The sequence below is a fragment of the Diuraphis noxia genome, unplaced genomic scaffold, assembly GCF_037042655.1.
Source record: "Diuraphis noxia isolate RWA-SAM2 unplaced genomic scaffold, SU_Dnox_SAM2 contig0004, whole genome shotgun sequence".
In the NCBI taxonomy this organism is placed as follows: Eukaryota; Metazoa; Arthropoda; class Insecta; order Hemiptera; family Aphididae; genus Diuraphis; species Diuraphis noxia.
The window spans coordinates 13,335,254-13,356,042 of record NW_028301714.1 but is presented as its reverse complement, the minus strand read 5'-3'; the positions used below and the strand labels follow the sequence as shown (position 1 = coordinate 13,356,042).

General features: G+C 28.5%; 1 protein-coding gene across 2 annotated transcripts in view; it reads right to left on the bottom strand.

Annotated features, from left to right (window-relative positions):
• Positions 1 to 20,789, bottom strand: part of LOC107165258 (putative G protein-coupled receptor No18) — a 194,177-nt gene that overhangs the window by 25,677 nt on the left and 147,711 nt on the right. For both annotated transcript variants that reach the window (XM_015513413.2, XM_015513414.2), the window contains 3 exons: positions 13,785 to 13,929; positions 13,473 to 13,701; positions 13,156 to 13,342 (listed from right to left, as the gene is read on the bottom strand). In XM_015513413.2, the coding sequence (XP_015368899.1) occupies positions 13,156 to 13,342; positions 13,473 to 13,701; positions 13,785 to 13,929 (561 nt within the window). The remainder of the gene's footprint in view (positions 1 to 13,155; positions 13,343 to 13,472; positions 13,702 to 13,784; positions 13,930 to 20,789) is intronic.

Sequence of the window (20,789 nt, the reverse complement as noted above, 5' to 3'; positions counted from 1 at the left end):
TGTGGGAACAAATGTGTTTCGATTATTTTTTGCGGATTATAGCACGGAACTAAATATGTTAAAACACGGTAAAATACATAAAAATTAATCTCTACATATAATATATAATTATAAACTGATAAGTGATATTATTGAAGTTTTAAATAACAGAATATACGAATTTTCAGCCGATGAGTGCATTGGAGAAATTTTTAAACATTAAATTTTAGACGTAGAACTGACTCCGAAGCTGACTATAATATAATACAACATTTAAAACATTAATACACAATAACTAATACAGCTCATTGTGTATTTCAAATATTTGTAAAATATAATTTCACATGATATCCGTAAACAGATAATTTAAGAGTCTAGACTTTGTCTCCACGCGATGTTGTTAAGTCTCTCAATTAATGGCAATTTATACACCAATAAACTATATTTAGAGTTTTCAAAAGTAAACAGAGTGGTTACGAAGTAATACGCTATTTATATTGTGTAATTATTGTAATGAAATGGCATCACGCATAATGTATACATATTTACGAGCTACGACCTCAGCTATTAATAATTCGGCTAGACACTTGAAAACATATATTATGCAATATAAAGAAACTTTAGATCTTATACCACTAACTTCAACTAACTCTTTGATGATATTGTAAACTCCCCCACAGTTTCGTGTCGGTTATATTCGAGGTGTGCTACCAACAGTGACTATATGACCGTTGGAAATGTCGAATTTCCGTAAATTACCGTCAACAACACTATAGATATACTGCAGCTTGGACTCGAGAGAATCATGGTTTATCCTGCTCAAAAGTCGAACATTAAATATAATGTATTTAATCAAAAACGAAACATATATATATATATGTATACAAACTAAGGCTATAAAATAAATCCGTCTGTATCGCTACGTTGAAATTACTTTGATTTTACGGTCTTGTGCGTTTCCTATAATAATTAACATTTATCGTAAGTTGGTATGTTCGTTATCACGCCGAGGAGCGAAATGTGATGGACGATGGTATATAAACAATAAATTCATGATGCAGATAATATTATTGTATAACTTGTTAACCAATTGCCGTTGATTCAAAAATATTTGAGTTTGAAAACGAAAATAAAAAATCATTCAAATATTTTATTGCGATGTATTAATGTTGATTTTGGTAGACAATAATATAGAGCAAAGCACAATATTTACACTATTAGTTATTACGAAAATATAATATGATAAATTATAATTCATTTTTTGTTATCACTAAAAACCACGGTCGTTAGTAGATGTGTCGGATGACGGATATATTTTTATTATGTAAATTTTTTTATGATTTAAAGTTTTCCTGAAGTCATCTAACTTATGGATTTTAGTATTTTTTTTTAGAAATGTATGAATTGTTATATAAATTGTGTAAGTAAAAATGAATGTTGTTTTGAGTTGTAACGTAGGATCTTGTAAACCGTGAAACTGATCAACTTGGAATTCCTCATAGATACTCTTTTCAAATCCATGAATGTTTCCATGATATTGTAATATTTTTTTGGGTCCACTTCAAGGGTGTAACCAGAATATTGCTTCAGTGGAAACTAGGAAAAATAATGAGTAGATAGGAACAAATATTGTAAAAATTAGTATAAACAATTAGGAAACAGAAAAAAGGTTAATTGGATAATGGATATACGTAAGGTCACTGTTAAAGAATAAGAAAAAAATGCTTTGTTTGAATTTTTTAAAATATCGATTTTTAGGAATTTTGATTTTGATTTATTTATTACCTAGATTATAATAACAAAAACTTAACAATATCACGTTAACCCAAGTATGTTTTAACCGCAAATCATGTATATAATTTTAATTTTTTTTAGCATTTATAAAACCTTAAAAAATGTTGAACGATGGCATGGTACTAAAAGTATAAAAAAAATAGAGTGACACATTTTAAGATACAATATTTTTATTAATTGATTCATGTTTGAAAAATAAAATAATTAGGTAGAAAATACTTCCAAAAGTGTATAATTACGAAATACGTTTGTTTGTGTTAACACAATGTGCACCTATACCTAAATATTTTACTCGTTGTATTTATTTAATACACTCAATACATACCAAGATTCAAATGATTAATATCTACTAACTTTCTTAATTATTCTCTCCAATATTTCATACATTTGTGGATGTAAAATATCTTAATTAATTTAAAAAAAAAATTATTTTTAAGTTTGAAATAATAACTATCTAAGTATATATGTATAACGTCCTTATTTACTTTGAAAATTACTCCAATTGCTTGTAAAGATGCCTTCTGCAGATATAATACATCTAATTTTACCAGTTTCATCTTTAAAATCAATATTATTAAAAACTTTGTTTTCTATTCATCAAGTTTTAATTGTATTTACAAGTGTTTTATTTGTAGTCGAGCTTAAATGTCCCATCTGCACATCTATGTCATCCACACACGAGACACGCTTTTTACAGAAATAAAGAAAATTATTCATCCTTACAAAAATATATGAACTTTTGTACGATTATAACATATACAATATACATATAAATTTTATACATCCATATTAAACTATGATATCTGTTCACGTTTATTTTCGTTCGTGTTCATCGTATTTTCAAACGATTTTGATGACAAAATGAATTGCTAGTATATATTAATTCCAAGTTGATTCCTTATTACTTATAATTGTCACAGTATTGACAAAATTGCGTTTATATTAGGTTTATAGTTAAAATCTTCGTTTAGAAAAAAAAAAATCAAAATTCAGAATATATTATTTCATGCTCCCATGACCATTGTATGACATAATATAATATGTATATAATATGATATAATATATAATTGATTGTATCATTTTAGTTCTAGAAATCACTCATTATGTATTTAACAAAAACCTAATAAACTTTGCTGCTGTTGTTTTTAAATTCAATAAAAAAAAAATACATTTAATAATTTATAATTCGCTTGACGAAAAACTGTGGTCATTTTAAATTTAATTACTTAAAAACTAGCTATATGTTATACCATCATGACATAGTACAAATTCTTAAAAAATTACAATTTTCATGGTTGAGTTCAAATGAAGAGCGATAAATTATGATTCAATTAATAGTTAATAGTTGTAATCTACATTGAGACGAGCGAGGTTAGGAAAGACCAGGTTTAATTATCCAACTGAATTTTTTTTCGTAACTTTAAAGTTTTGTTCTGATGAAAGATTCTTCTTAAAGTATGAACATCAGAAATACCGCAAAATAGTTGAGTTTTGTAATAATGTCGACCATTATCAGTACTTTAAATTAATAATTATTTGTTTGTTACCAAGGTTTTCTTAGTAAGCTTTCTTTGTACACAAATATAATAGATCATGAAAGAATTTTTCAAAAGTATTTCAACTAATAAATATTCTTGAGAACCGTTTAAAATTTTCATTTAAGGTTTATTCCGTTCTTTTATTATTATTTAATATCAAAATTATAAAAAAAAAAGATTACTAAACCTATTTTCTTGAAATATTATTATTATATTTTTACCTTAGCTTTAGTTGGTTTGTTTGAAAATTAAAAAAATTAAAATTAAGTACAATTTATTCAATTTATGCATTATTAGTTGAATTTTCCGGCATTGTGTGCTTTGGGTTTAAGAGTATTAAAAGAGTATGTAATTAATTATAATTGCTAGGTAGTAAACTCTTTTCCCTATCCAATCTAATGATTGAAAATTATAAATATTTTTGTAATTTCTATACATCTACTGTATACAATTAAATATCATTAGAGCTTAATGTTATAATACATACAACTAATTAATAGTTATGTCATATATATATATATATTTTTTTTTAATTAGAATAAGCCTCGGCAGCGAAGGCCACTGGCTGACGTTTGACAATTTTATTAACAATTATATAAGATTAGTTATTACAATGATTTTGTTAGTACATTACATATTATGGTTAATTTTTTACAATAAATTTTCGATTTGTATATCTTTGATGAAGCTTAGAGTATTTGTGATGGTTTCTATGTCCGGGCCTATAGTGATTCGTATAGATGTTCTGGGATGTTATGCTTATTTCTGGCGGCTACAGTTTGTCTGCATTCGACAAAAATGTGTTTGATTGTCAGAGGGACTCCACATGATGCGCATTCTGTTTGTTTATATCTTATATTATTAGTTATTGGATAGTAGTAATAATTTATTCATTGAAATGTATAAACGGGTGTGAGCTCAGGTTACAATAATTATAGTGTAATGTTGACAAAATATTAAATACTAAAGAAAGTGCGCGGAACATTGATGCATGCATAAAAAACAAAATAAAATGATAATCTTCATAACTTCATCACACGTTTCTTCATGGTCTCGTTTATTATATCATTTTTAAGGTAATGTGAAATAAAAAAAAAGTATATAATAATAATAATATGTTGATTATTATATTATCACTGAGGTATCATTCAAATTTACTTACATTATTTTCATGACGAAAGTCTTTGACTATAAAATGAAAACGAGTTTCTTGGCGCACTCAGTTAAAATTATCGTCGGTAACGACAGATGCACAAAAGATTTCAAAGTTTTCGCACAAAATACGAATTTATTACCATATTTATAACGACATGCTGAAGATGAGTTTGGACAGGATGATTTCAAACAACAAATGAAAATCGATTCTGTTTTGTATTATATAATATTATATTGGCGTAATGGTACCAATGTACCATGACTGGTATATTAGTTCATATTTGCTTTCACCTGCCGTGATTTTTTAAAGACCGCTAAATAAAGATATTTAGTTACTATGTTTTTGTAAAATATCTTTCAATATACATATACGAAAAATAAAAAAAAAATTTTTTATTAATATATATTTTTTTAAAGTTTTTCGGGCGAGCCGTAGAAGCAAAAAGTATATTTTTTTAAAACATTTTATCTTTTCAAAGCGCGTCCATCACAAATTCACAAAACGTACAACAATGCATTATATATTTTAATATGTTTCTTGTTTTTATTGCATTCGTATGTACAAGCGCATACACTTGAATAACTTTAAATCACATATTTCATATTATTATCATAATGTGCGATTTTTTTGTGTGTATACTCATTTAATTTTATTGATGAGTCGATATTCTATCAGTAATACATCAAAAAAAAAAAAAAAAAAATTATGTCAAGTACCATAATATATCACTATGACACTATTCATGTATATTGTTATAATATGGTATTTGCCAATTTTGTTCAATAAGAGTTTTATACTGTAACGATTGACGTCATTATTTGTGTATTCATACAATAATAATAGTGCGTTTATTATTGTTATGTATAAAAAACTGTTAACAGGCCTACAACACTTCACATAAACATTTCAGATTTTTATTTTATTATAGAAGTGCTGAATGTGTGCGAATATTAATTGTTTTTACGATCGAATTTTATGACATAACATTTATAAGCAATGAAAAATGAAAATTTTATGAATGCATTTAAAATTATAATATTGTTAACTGCAGTGTATGATGTCAAAACACCCAAAACAATTAAATCGAAAACAATTTAATCAACTCCGATACAATAGATACCAGATACCAGAATTCAGTAATATGCTCTACCCGCTGTCCACCGAAACAATATTTGATAAAATTATCAAATATAAATGTAACTTCTAATTCTGACTCAATACTGACTATCTATCGACTATGCTTACAATATCACTTTCGCGAAATGGTATAAACTACAAAGGATACAATAATAGCTACAGAACTTGATATTTCATCCTTTAACATTCAAAACGCCTGGTGAAATGAATGGATGACATCATAATAATTATTATTGGACTCACAATACTACCACAAACTGTGCTATTTTCGCAGTTCACCCGACCACCACAGGGAATAACTTATATCGGTAGGAATGGTTGAAAACTCTTAATCGAATTTGGTCCAGACACGGAAAATGCCCGTGGTTACCCAAATGTCCATAAATGGTGTTTAATCTCGAATACAGACTATGATTGTGGCCGATTTAACTAGCCCAAGTATCATATTATATTATGCGATTTCTTAATATGTAAGCATAACGGATTATAATATTGAACTCTGCGAAAACGAATTTGAAATTTGAATCCAAGATGTAAATTTTCAATCGATCTATCATTTTGTTAATTATAATTAATATGTACATTATTTTGTCATATTTTATTGTTTTACTCTGAAATATCTATTAGATATTGTTTCTGTTTATTTGCATATGGTTTATTATTATAAATAATTATGTTCATAATTGTATAACATTTTATTATCGCGGGCACCTTGATATAGGTAAAATCAATAGTAATATAAAAATGTCATACAATTTAAAAAAATAAATATTTACAAACATTTAATATTTGAAAAATCAAATATGTGAGAAAAATATTTAATATAAATACAAAACATAAATAAATTTAAAAAATGGTTACCTACCTTATATAATATATACTATTATATAAAACAAAATATAGAATTATATTGCCTTTTAAACTCAATCTATTATTATTTTTTAATATTAGTATTTTATTTATGATATTTATTTCTAAAATGTCTACTAAAAATGCCTATACACAGAAGAAGAAAAAAAGTGAGCACCTGCTGTGTTAGATGGTATAATCATAGTTTAATATTTATTTGTGAAAATGCGTTAGATACTTATGCTATTTTTATTTTATTTTACAACCAACATATGTTTATTTAATTATGAATGTGTAGGTTTTTTTATTTAAAAGACATAATAATCAGTTTGAGAACATTTCATATGATATAAATTAATATAGTTTTTATTGTGTAACAATTTACTAATATAATTTTTCCGCCGTGTATATTGTGGTACCTTTTAATATTGTGTAGAAAGTTACATGTGTATTTTTTTCACGTGGGTAGGTCTCGTCTCTCGTGTAGGAACTTACAATCGACTGATAATTCATATGCTTAAGGTGTACTGAATTTTTACATAACAATTTTTAGAATTTTTCGGTGCTGGCGAAACGCGTGAAATAGTCGAACGGCATTTGCTCGTGAACCAGATACGTGTAAATTTCGGGGTCTGGACCACATGTCGTCCAAATTCATGCTAATTACGTGCTATATTTTGATATATCAATTTTGTTATTGTTTTTAGTTTTTCATGTTGGGTGGTGCTGGCGAGACGTCTCTCCAGCACCGCACATCATTTTTTGTAATACAGGTGTAAATTTAGCCATGCAAATTTTGACGATAGTCATGCAAATTTTGGCGATAGTCATGCAAATTCATGTTAATTACATGCTAATTTTCTGTAAAAAAATTAAAAAATTTTTGAATGGGTGGTGCTGGTGAGACGGTCGTTGTTTTAGGTCAGATTAAAAGTATAAAAAGGGATCCAAAACATATAAAATATATTCAAATGTGTTTTTATTCTTGGGTCAAAATGTTACACCAACTTCACACATAAAACCGCTTTTAAAATACATTAAAATATTGCGTATTGCATATGTATTATTCCCTAATTGAAAAACAATACAATTTATGTAAATAAGGTACCATTTACCAAATCGGATTTCATTTTTGACATATTGATTTATTGTCATTGGTACTAAATAATATTTTAACCAACGTATCAATCATAATATATTATAATAAAGTCACTGTGGACACAAATATAATTAAACTGTCTACAAAAATTAAAACATTTAAATTTAAATTTTTACGATAATGTCTCACTGAGCATCGTCGTAAACCGGTGCGTTTATATTTATCGCTAATGTGCCTTAAAAGTAAAAATTGAATATAGATGGAATATGTATAAACGCATATAATATATTAATATAATTTGTTAACGGAAAAGTAGGAGGAAACGGTTAGGTTAGACTGGTTAGAGGGTAGATCGTAGTTGGATATCGAAATATTATTTAGAGTTATTTGAATAATGGAACATTATGAATGCAAAATTATCCCTACGTTATCGTATTCTAATATATTATGATTAACTGCATATCTAATACTGGTTAAAAATGAAAAATATCAACGGAAAAATCATTGAAATAAATGTTTGGTCCCTAATGGAAATATAGTTTATGGTTTCGTTAAATGTTTCATCAAGATCCGACAATAAAATATTTTCAAACTGCCGAGTTTTGGAATGTATATTATCTTATTGTCTTAATATATCTGAATTTTGAAAGAGATTCTCATAATATTACTGAAATTTGTCGCTGTTGGTTTAGAACGTATCGTTGATTGCGATGTGCGTGCAGACGTTAATGATTTATCGTCGGTCGTAAATGTATTTACCGAGCATATAATATCATAGTCATGGTTTCGGTTAATGCAATTATACAGCTTAAATTTTGTTAAATCGTTGGATCGTTATACGCAAATCCTCAACGAAACTTGTTGTATTTAAAAATTTAACACAATATCGGTTTTTGCATAATTCTCGGAACGTCGGAACTCATCATCATATTATTGTTCTACATTTGTGAATATTTATACAGCTATTAAACTGAATCAGAAAGTTTTATTTTATTTTTATTCACTTTTTACGACACGGTATACATTCGTTTTTTAAAAAAGAATTATGCTATTCTAGTTTATACCTTCTGCTTTTTAGTTTAGAAAATCTATCTGCTACATCATCGAAATTTATTTGTTAACATTTTCTTTTTTTATCACTATGACAATTAAATCGTTATATAAATGTTCATCACCCATTGAATAGATGTAAAATATAAGATTTTATTTTTTTGAGTGAAGAAAAAAACCTTTTATCTGACACAGTACTCACTAGTCACTACTTCACTAGTCACTGGTAGAGTATTTATAAGAAAACGATTTAACCCCGTCGACGCATTGTCAATTGTAAACCAAGTAATAAGAAACAGAAAAAAATATAGCGAGGCTAAAGTATACCTTTCACCCCCCCCCCCCCAAATGGCGCCCCCGTCATAACGTGTACTAATAATAAAAACCTATTAGTTTCTCGTACAGAACCTTTTTTTCGAACACAACGATTTATATTACAATATAATACCTCAAATTCTATTTTTCACACATCACGCGTCCCTGAGACGGAGATTATAATAGCGAGTACGATTGCACCCGGTGTTTTATAGCCCGGCGTCCAGCTGTCTCTGGGCCGTTTTCCGTATTCGACTGAACGCGTTTTCATAGTCATTTTTCGCTTGTTGAAAAGGTGGGTCGGTGTTTGTTTAATATTATATGTTGTAAAGTGTAGCAATTATTGTTCACAGTTCTTACTCTTATAATACTGGTGTATGTGATATTAGAAAAAATATATAATATGCATGTACTTGCAGCGAATCATACGAAGACTGCAACTTCGAACATAACACAAAATGTCATGTATAGATTATTATCTATAATTTATTTCGCGACAAGAAAACACATTTATATAGCTCCTATAAAACTACGAAGGATATATCATGAATAATTCATTAAGTAACTATAACATTTGATTCTGTTTTTTTTTCGTCGGTTCTAAACCGAGTACTGAGCATACTATTATACAAAAATAATATAAACGATTGTCCCTGATCGACAGTTAAAAGTCGATACTGCGACAAAACACTATAGGTAGGTAACTAAACACAATGTCATAACGTATACTAAAACATTATTCAAACTGAATAGCTCCTCTAACAAAATCGTTTATTTCGAACAAAGTGGTTTATTATAATATGATCTTTAGCAGACCGTAGTGACGTCCAGCACATACACAACAGCCATACATTTAAAGACTTTGTAGGGAATGGGTTTCGGTGCTTGAGTAAATTAAATTTTAAACCAACTTAAATTAGTTAATATTTTGATCATAACATATATATCAACAGGTACAATTTTTTTTGGTGTTGGATGACTGGCCAAAACTATGTCTTGCCACATCTGAAAAATATGTCTAAGTGACTGATCTCTCGAATTTCCATATCTCACATATCACTAACGGAGATCTCAGTGAATATTTCGTAATAACATAACCAACTTCCGTGAAACAAGTTTTTTGTTTCACGAAATATTTCTAAAAACCAAACCAAATTGGAATAACATTTATTTTAACGAATTTCTCTATAATACACAAATTATTGCTCATCAGTCATCACTCATGGGACTTAGTGAAATCCAAGTTTCATTGTATTATATGAGCAAGTATGACTACATTGTTGAAATCTGGATTTTCGTGGCTCGTCTTCCAGCTGTCTCTACACCGTTTTCCTTATTTTACTCTGAACATTTCAACGAAACCAACGTCATTTGTCGCTCGCTAAAATGGCAGGTTGTAGTATTCTGTGTAAATAATCTCATATTATAAGATGTTGCAATTATTGTTTACGATTTTCATTCTTAATAATGACGTTTGCGATAAAAGAAAATTAATCATATAATAATAATAATATATATAATATAGTAATCTAACTTTTATTTTATCATAGGACATAACACGTGCGTTCGACAAAGCGTCATCGTCACTTCTATTCAAAACACAATCTCGATCTTCTTATTCGAACTGACGTTGATAATGAGATTCAACATGTTATAATAATATTATTATTATTATTATTATTATTATTATTATTATTATTATTATTAGTAGTAGTAGTAGTAGTAGTATTAGTAGTAACTAGTAATAGTAGTGATATTGTGCCGAAGGTATTGCGTTTATTACTGTCGCATTTAAACTTTAATCAAAACGTCACACACGTATGCTTATTGATGATAAATTGCTTTTCTTCAATTTATTGATGTGGAGGAGTTGTGTATGGGTTACTCGCACAGATTATTGCAGTGAAAGAAATCCTCAGTTAGCATAATTAATGCATTATTTATGCTTTTAGGCTGCGTGTTGTATCTTTCCATAAATAGTAGTTATCATCCGTAATAATGTTTTTCCGTGCTTTATGTATAAATAATTTACTCAACATAATGCGAAAATATTGAGTTAGTCCGATGAAGAGGTGGTGTTTGACATGAACTCAGATAAAACACCCTTGTGGATTACCCGACAAATCTGACAAATTTTAGTAAATTTAGACAATTAGTTTTTATCTGTTATTATGCCAATATAATTGTATATTATAACCCCTTTTTTGAACTCGTGGGTTGAAACAGGTTTATATAAATTAAATCTTAAATTTTTTCTGAAGCACATTGGAAATAAAACCATACGTCATTATTATCTGCTGGTAACGGGTGTTTGAATCAATAAAAATAAGATTATTTTTATTTTATAATTAAGAATTTTTCACTTTTGATCCCCCAAAGTACTAACTAGATTCACTTTCTGATCGAACGAGGTACTGAAGTCAAAAATCGAAGCACTTTTACTGCCCCAAACCGTGATGACAGACGAAAAAAAAATATTCATGGTTTTGACAATTTTTTGTCAATATTTGAACTTCAAATACTAATTTTAAAAAATTGTATCAATGTATGCTTATAATTTTTTAATCATTTTAAGAATAACTTATGAGAAACTGTGTTTTAAATTTTCAAGTTTTTTGATAGGGCCAAAAAAATTTTATCGACACTTCAAAAAAAATTTTTCAGAAAAATTGAAAATTTCAGTTGTCATTAAATATCTAAAAAAAAAAGTCAAAATATTTCGAAATATAAATAATGTAAAGAAGATTCCAATCTAAATAACTGGTGAAATGTTCAAGTATCTACGACTTGTACTTTTTAAATAATAACAAATATTTAAAATCGTTTGAGGATAAATCGTTATCATTACGCTATTTCGTAAAAATTTAAAATTCAAACGCACTTAAAAATGTTCCTATAATGATGCTTCGAGTTTTCTCTATAGCTAATTGAAGGAAAACTTATGGAAAACATAGTGTTTTATTTTTAATCCTTAGTTGTAAACACAAAAAGTTTTATGATTTTTCAACTTCAAAATTACTTGCAAATTTTCGACAGATTTCATAAAAATTTGAACTTCAAATGATAACAAAAAAAAATTGTGCCCATGTATTCTTATAATTTTTTAATCACTATAAGAATAACTTATGAGGAACTTTGTGTTAATTTTTCAAGTATTTTGATAGGGCCAAAAAGGCTCATAAAAATCGAAAATTTCAGTGGTCTATAAATATCTCAAAAAAAGTCAAAACATTTTGAAAATTAAACTGTATATATATAACACTAACATAAACATTTGGTGAAAATTATTTACAATGATTAGTTTTTGAATTACAACCATATAAAATAATCGATTTGGTCGAAAACTTGTTTTGCGTAAAAATTCCTGTTTTTCTGTCATTTTTTTTTTCTTTTTCTCGATTTTTTTAAAAACTGTTGGAAAATGTTAACTTTTGACCTTAATTATGCACCAAGGATATTCACTTTTACATCGGAAACCACCCCCAAAGTTTGAAATTGAAGCATTATTTCGACTAGTTATGCTGTACACAGACACACAAAAAAAAAACACACACATCATCGTAAAATCAATACATTCATCACTTTATTCAGAATCTAAAAAATAAGTGACGAGCGTTAAAAATAATATTTTTAAAATTATTTACTTATATTTGCAGGTAGTTACTACGGTTAATTTCGAGTTGTGAAAATCTATACGTAATTATGTCAAACAATATTATGATTATACTGCAGAGAACGACAATAATTTGGTGTCACACGTTATGACTCAATTATATAATTGATTGTTTTCCATGTAAACTGTATACCTATATACCTATCATAATAATATATTCATTATTTAGTACGTACATGTAGGTTATTTATTGATTGTGGCTACAATATTGGTAAATTTTTTTATAGACGAACAGAATACCTAATATTATTATTTTGAATAAAATGATACGCTATCCTGACTCTGTCCGTTCGCTAATTCATTGCTATAGCTAATAATACCTATATACAATATCGTAAATATTGGAACATAAAAATAAACGGAAAAGTCACTATAACATATTATATTCATACGATGCGAGTATTATAATTTATAAATTATAATAGCATTACGTACACGTGCTGTTCATAATTATAATGTTATACACTTTAATTGGATGTTAAGGTAGAACGCACACACCGTTTTAATATGTCCTACTACTCTTACAACTGTACTATATGTTTAATAATGTTAATTATACTTTTACCTTCAACTTTTGTCCGTTAAGGGCTTCAAGTTTGTTATGCCTTTCAGCGATCACGCAGGATATTTTTAAATACACGTAGACCACGACTATCAACGGCAAGAAAAATGATCCCATCGCAGAGAATACAACGTACCCGGGGTTTTGGTTATAGGTACAGTTATCGGTGATCGTTCGTTCTTTGTCATACCTATATGAAACAATAAATCAATATTAAATTTCTGATGTATGTATGTTTTCTCTAAATTTATCATTATCCAGAAACACCCTGCTATACCTCATAAAACCACTCAATATAATGTAATATATAGTGTACGAACCATCCAAAAAGTGGAGCACATGTTATGACCAACGAAACCAACCATACGACCAGTATCATGAGTAACGCCAGTCTTTTAGATCTCCGTTTTTTTGAATACCGCAGAGGTCTGGTGATGGCAAAATATCTGTCGATTGATATGGCACAAAGGCTAAGTATCGACGCAGTACAAAGGCACACGTCGAGCGAAACCCAAATATCACATATCAAACTTCCAAATGTCCATTCGCCTGACGATCATTTAACAGTAAGTAAATTAATGACAAAAATAAACATCATTGCACCCTAGTGCACATCACTGCAGTGCACTTACCTCTAACATGGTAGACGACGGCTATTGGCATGACGAACGTTCCCACAAGCCAATCAGCGACGGCCAATGACGTCACGAAGTAATTCGTTACTGTCCGAAGTCGCCTGGTTGTAAACACGGCGAATATAATTAACGTGTTGCCTATCTGTGAACAAAAAATAAGAAATATATCAGAACGGTGAAGAGAATTAATGTTTATGAAATAACAAGTTTGAGTTTTTTTTAAATATAAATACCCATTGTTTAAATTTTTTATAAGGGTACGTAATTATTACAAACGGATAATCACATCAATAATAATAGTTTCGTTTAGTTTACATACCTACCAGCATTCCCCAGAGAATTAGTATTAAAAATATTTTAATGGGTAAGTTAAAGAGAAAAAGGAAATTTTAATATTGTATTATAGATAATTGCTATAACAAAGTACATCATATCATCAACGCTTCGCTCATATCCAGAAGTTTCCAAACATATTATAATAATAATTTATTATATACAAGCCAATACTTTAAGAGATCATTATTAATATTCTCAAAATCTAGTTTTAACCATTTTAAGGTTTTTATTTTTTTAAATGGCAGCATTAAAACATTTTGCTTAGGAATACCAAAATTAAAAATGTATACGCTTTCATTCAAAAACGAAATTAGTAAAAAAAAATGTTTCCATTGTTTTGTTATTTTTTCAAATTATATGAACAAAAATAACGTATTTTTACCTGACACCACGGCGCTCTGCGCACGTATTGAATATTTGTATAGTATCGAAATTCTCTATTTTGCTCTCGGTGGGCATTAGCCTTACAGAGTAACTATAGCAATTAATATCTCACTGCTTACGGATTATATACGATTTAACCACGGGGGTTGGAGAAGTGTAATGATTTTGACGATGCTCTACGATTGTATTGTAATATTAAGCTGCACACTATTTTTACGCACCTCCGTAAAAGTTAATTGTGTCAATTGGGTGGGCCCGGATTGTGAGTGTGGTGTCCGAGGATGGTTATTGTCAACCACTGACAAATAATAGTATTTTAGCCTATGACTTAATTGTTCTTAGATCTCAAGCAAGCACCCATAAGCGAAAATTGTCCGTTAATTATTTATTAAACTGTGACATATATAATAGATAATATTATTTACAATCAAACGTACCGTCATTACAATGATTTCGAAAAATCTCAAATTAAAAAAAAAAAAAAAAAAAAAACCATAGATTTCACTCTGTTGATAAGTTATGGCGAGTATGTATTGTCATTAATTAGTTCACTATAGCTGCTATAGATGTGTTTAACTTTAATTCAATAATAATTAATAAATCACCAATACGGAAAATAGTTCTGTACGGAAACCTGAAATTATTTGTCAGCCTTTTGATTTTAATGTTATTTTACTATCTATTTATAAAATGTTAGATTTAGAAATATTTATTTTTCTATTATTAATACGACAATACGGTATGTCGAACAATTTTTTTAGGAAACATAATATCATTCGATATTAATATTATATCATATATTATTTTGTTATTGACGAGTCAATAACAACGTATCTTATAAAATGGTATACATAATATTGTGGAATGGTTTGAAAGTGGCTAAATGTTTTTAAAACATACAGTCCATACAGATGAACAGAATAGTTATGGACTATGGTCATAATAACTTGTGATGGAAAGTACGGAAAAAAGCTGATAGTTTATTATATAATTGCACGAAAGAACATGGCAAGAAGGTTCGGAAATGACATAAAGTTGGAATCAGTGTCATGGTGTCGGAAGAAGAGGGTGAGAATGTTGAATGAATTAATGATAGCGGAGTGGTTGTGAGCATGATACTGTATGTTGTGAACGAATGAGGTATAAGACAAAAATTTGTATTGGACAAGACCTAATCTAACTGGTCCTCGAAAGATATGCAGGGTGCCACACTACCTCACTGTACTGTAAAACAGACCAAACTAAGGCCAAATAGAGGGTGCGAAGTCATTTAATAGAGGTAAACGTTTTAGTATATTACGCTTGATGAAACCCAATTTAGAGCTTAACCAACTGTAATTTGATGTGCTGTTCAAAATTAATGGTATGTGTGTAGTGGATTCTTAGGTCTTTGATGTAGGTCACTCAACAGAGTTAGCAGTTATTGTTGAAAGAGTAATTTAAATTTTAATTGTAGTATAGAGATCTACACCAAGTAGTATAAATATAACACCGCATTTTAATGCATTAAATGTTAGTACTATTAGGCCCTAGACCCTATCATCAAAGATGTTAAGTTCATATTTTTTTTTGGAACTTTGGTTACATTTTTCCTACCGACTACTCTTGAAAATGAAAGTGAAGCTTTTTTACAAAAAAAAAAAATTATATTAAGTTGATATACGAGTATAACCTATAGATATAGTACCTACATTTATTGTTCCATTCAGATATAGTACCTACATTTATTGTTCCATTCAGAACCTTTTTTTTTCACAATAATACAATCTGTACAATTGGTGCACAATAAGCATATATGCTAAAAGCTATAAATAACATGAGTAGATGAGATAAGAAGCCACCCACTATAGTGACACTTGACTGGGAGTTGTTTAATTATCTAACAAGTCACCACGGCACCAGTTACTTTTTAGACAACGCCTGGGATTGCCAGGTAATGTTTGGGTGGACAAGTTTTTAATTAGTGGGTTTTGATGTGTTTGGAGACGATTAGGAAAGTTTTTGTGGAAATGTGTAGCTTTTTCTGTCGCAGTTTATTTGTCAGTCCTTTATGCAAAATGTAATTAGCAACAAAGACTGGAGCATTCGTTATGTTCCTAAGAGAAATATTCTGAAATTGTTGTATTTTATTGGTATTGGACACTTTTGCAGTGCCCCATAATTGGAGACCATCATATGTCCATAGAGGTTTAAGTAATGTTTTATACATAAGAATTTTAAGTTTTAGTCCGGATCATTCAGAACCTAAAAGATTCAACTTTGTATCTTACCTAGCTATTTTTTAATTTAATAAATTCAAATATGCAAACGCATGCAATTCCGAGCCCTAATAATAATTTTCAAAAGTGTATTTCTGTTATTCGCGACAAACGAATCGAATTCAAAGAGAAAATAGTACGTAGGTAAAAAAAAAATATACCATAAGTCATGTGACATAACGATAAAAATATATAATATGTACATATATAAATAAATCGGTTGGACGAGTTTATTACTTCGATATCCATACTATATGGTTCTGTGCTAATCGTCTTTTCCAGTTCAATGAAACACGTAAACAATTTATCCTTCATTCGTTTAGAAACGTATTCGCGGCGCCCGAAATATCGTTCAATCGTATATTGTATCGATAGTTTTCGGATAATTCTAAAGTTTTCTAACATTGAACAATGTGAAATTTCTGAAAAAAACCTAATTGTTGGAATACAATACATAATATTGTGTATTATTATAAAAGTGTATTAATTTAATTGTTTATTAATTAGTTAATTATTATTTTATTTTACCTATATATATTTTTTCTCTTAATTTTAATCGAAAAAGTTTTTCATTGAAATGTAAATATATTATGTATTATGGAATTATGTATCCCTAAATGTAATGCTTGATGGCTTTAGTTGTCGAAGCAGAAATTTATAACTTCTAGCCCAATAAATTACTACCTATATAAATATATAATATATTATACGCTATTTATATCATTATTAAAATATACTTTATAATTCACTAAACAGAGAATTATGCATTCGATATTATATTATATGGTCTCGTAACTTTGTATGGTTCCTACTTTTTTTTTTTTGTGTGTAGTGTTTGATTACCTTTTATAATATAATATATGGCATCCATGTAGGGACATAATATATTAATATATTATAATAGTACCTACAAAGAATCAAAATTAAAATATACAACTGTGTAAAATATCATGACTTGAGTCAATTCGTGTTTCTAACTTTTAGTTTATAATATGATAACAAAAAAGGACCATGATTATGATAAACTATTTATACTTAAATAAATGAACGTGAGGCTAAGCGTAAAATATTGTATTTAATGTATTTTATTGTATAAAATATACAATAATATGGAAAAGTTTGGAATCAATAACATGAAAAATTTAAATTGCGTGATGTTTGATAACTATTATATTTTTAAAAGTACCTTATAGACACCTAATTACTTGTGGATCTAAGAAATCAAAAAAAAATGCTAACGGTTTGAAATATTCAGATTTGTCTCGTAATACGTCACTTGCAAAAATAAAAAATATATTGAAGTCTTTTACCTATATAAAAGCAGACAATAACGTGGAGTTACAAAATTAAATTATTTACTTAAAAACAAACATTTCAGTAACACAAGACTTACACAAGCAACGCTTGTGCTTTATTCATATTTACAATAATATAATATTATGGTGTACACTGTACCTATATAATGAGGGATTACCTGCAACGTGTTTTTTCTTTCATTTCCACATCATCTTGAATTTAAATTATTACTAATATCGTCAATTCTACGGGTAACTGCAGTATTATAGCAGAAAGGCTAATATTTTGAAAAGTATCAATTCTTTCTGGACAAATTTCTTCAACTGCTTGAATTATACATTCTTTTATTAAACTACCATCAGAAAACGCTTTTCCTCTTTTTGCCAATAGATGTAAATACGAAAACTAGCCTTTGTAGCAGCTTCATTAATATTTTTTTGTTTTTTAAATAATAATTGTTGTGATGAAAAATTATTTTGAAGTGACTGCAATTTATCTAACCATAATTTCTCAGTAAATTTTGAAAAAAGTTGTCTTGTAATATTGTACTCCTTAAGTACAGAAATACTTTCTTTGCATATTAAACAAATTATTTTGTCACCTGAATAAATTACGAAATAATCCAACGACCACTTTTCATTGAAAACACGACATTCTGAATCTATTTTCCTTTTCAATCTTCTTCCTGACATGTCGAATTGGTGAACTAATAGGTAAAGAATAATATTATAATAAAGGCACTGCAAACTTAGACATGTAAGATGTAACTGTACAAACGTTATGAAATGATTTCGTCGTACCTAGTCGAATCACGTCTATGTGACTAATCTCTCCGTTATCGACGTTAAAACTAAAAATATAAAAGGAAATTGCAATGTCTGTCGTCATAAATTATGATACGTGCCCGCGATAACGATTTTTTAAATTACACATAAATTTAAATATCTATATATTTGTATTGGGTGCTGCGGGCCGTAGTTTGGAGACCCCTGAAATAATCTTATTGTTTTATTTTTAGCGTCTTGTATAATGCGCTTATCGTATCGATATATTATTTTTACAAACAAGGTCGTGTAATTGTATTCACGTAAGCTGGCGGTTGTCTTGTATTTTGTACAATAGGACTATTGAAATCACGTGGATACACGATTGTCCCTCAACAGCAATCTTAAATCGCGTATTTTTGAGGCCTTTATAGATTTAAATCACCGCAAGTGTCACACAAAATTTGTTATTTTTTCTTTCGTCCTGTGATTTTGATATATCGTCGTAATCTCTACCGCGTTCGTGTTTTTTTTTTGGTCCTATTACGATTGTATAGGCAATAGGCACAATATAAGACGTAATACGAATTATTTAATATTATGCTGTGTAGTGTACGACTGCGGCTGACGACGATGATCGCTCTGCGCATTATTTACGTTTTGAAAAATACGTAATATTTTATATGTTCTCGGCGGCTGTCTGTATTATTATTTCGAAATGGGATGAGATTCAATTTTTGACGCCCACCATGGAGTATGACATCGTCACCGTCCCTCTGATATTTCTTAGGAACCGATCGTTCGCGAATATTTCCGGTTGTGGATATATATTATCGCCATAAATTTATCACTTCCGTCATCGGCGGTGCGGCCTTTTTTCACTTTCATTGTCCGCCTTTTCGTAGCTCATACAATCCGTCAGTGTCTCGCATCCAAGTCGATCGTCCTTCGGCTATTGTCATCACGTTTAATGAATTTCTTACTCGTGAGTATACAGTATATATATATATATATATATATTATATATACAATAAATACATATAATATATACACATACATACAGAATATGTTTTAAAATATTTTGATGAATATGCGCCTGGAGACAGGGACAAGCCGAAGAATTTTCTCCCTCTTGGAAATAAAAAACGAAACGAAAAATAAAAAATTGAATATAAAATTATACGATGATGGAATCACAAAAAAGGTCTTAAATGATTGTATGAATATAGTACTTAAATATAGATAGTAATTATTTCTATGGTATTTAAAATTTTGAAAAAAAAACGGTAAAAAATTAATAATCGGTACACGTAAAAATATCACATTATAATATTTATATTGTTATTTATATTCAAATGAAATAAATAATATTTTTGATTTTTAATTTTATAATTCAAAAACTATTAATATTCAACACGTGACATCGGATCAAATATTTATATGAATTATTTAAAATACTTACTTATAATATAATTATCCTCTATTAAAATATTTAAAATGTATTATTTAGTGAGCTTAACATGTGTTAGGTTCTTGGGACATTTTAGAACTTAAACGATGGCGGCGCCGCGGAAGCAATGCGAAAGCAGATCCCGCGGCGTCGTCGGTTAAAACAGAAAAAAAAAAAAAAAAAAAAAAAAAAGGTTCTTGGGACATTTTAGAACTTAAATATATTGTAGTTTATTCAATATTATAATATGTTACACTGTATTCAAATATTTTATTTTTGAATGAAGTTGTTTTAAATATTTATCATTCCATATAAGTATTATATTATAATACCAATGTATAATAAATAAACCTACTTCAGATTTGTTTTGGTATAAAATATTATGGATCCATAATTATAAGCGATGCGTAGACTTCTGAATTTATACCGTGTGTTCACCAAATTGTGAACACTGAATTGCTCAGCTGAGTTATGTTGGAATAAATCTAATTTTTTTATAAACTAGTGGTATATA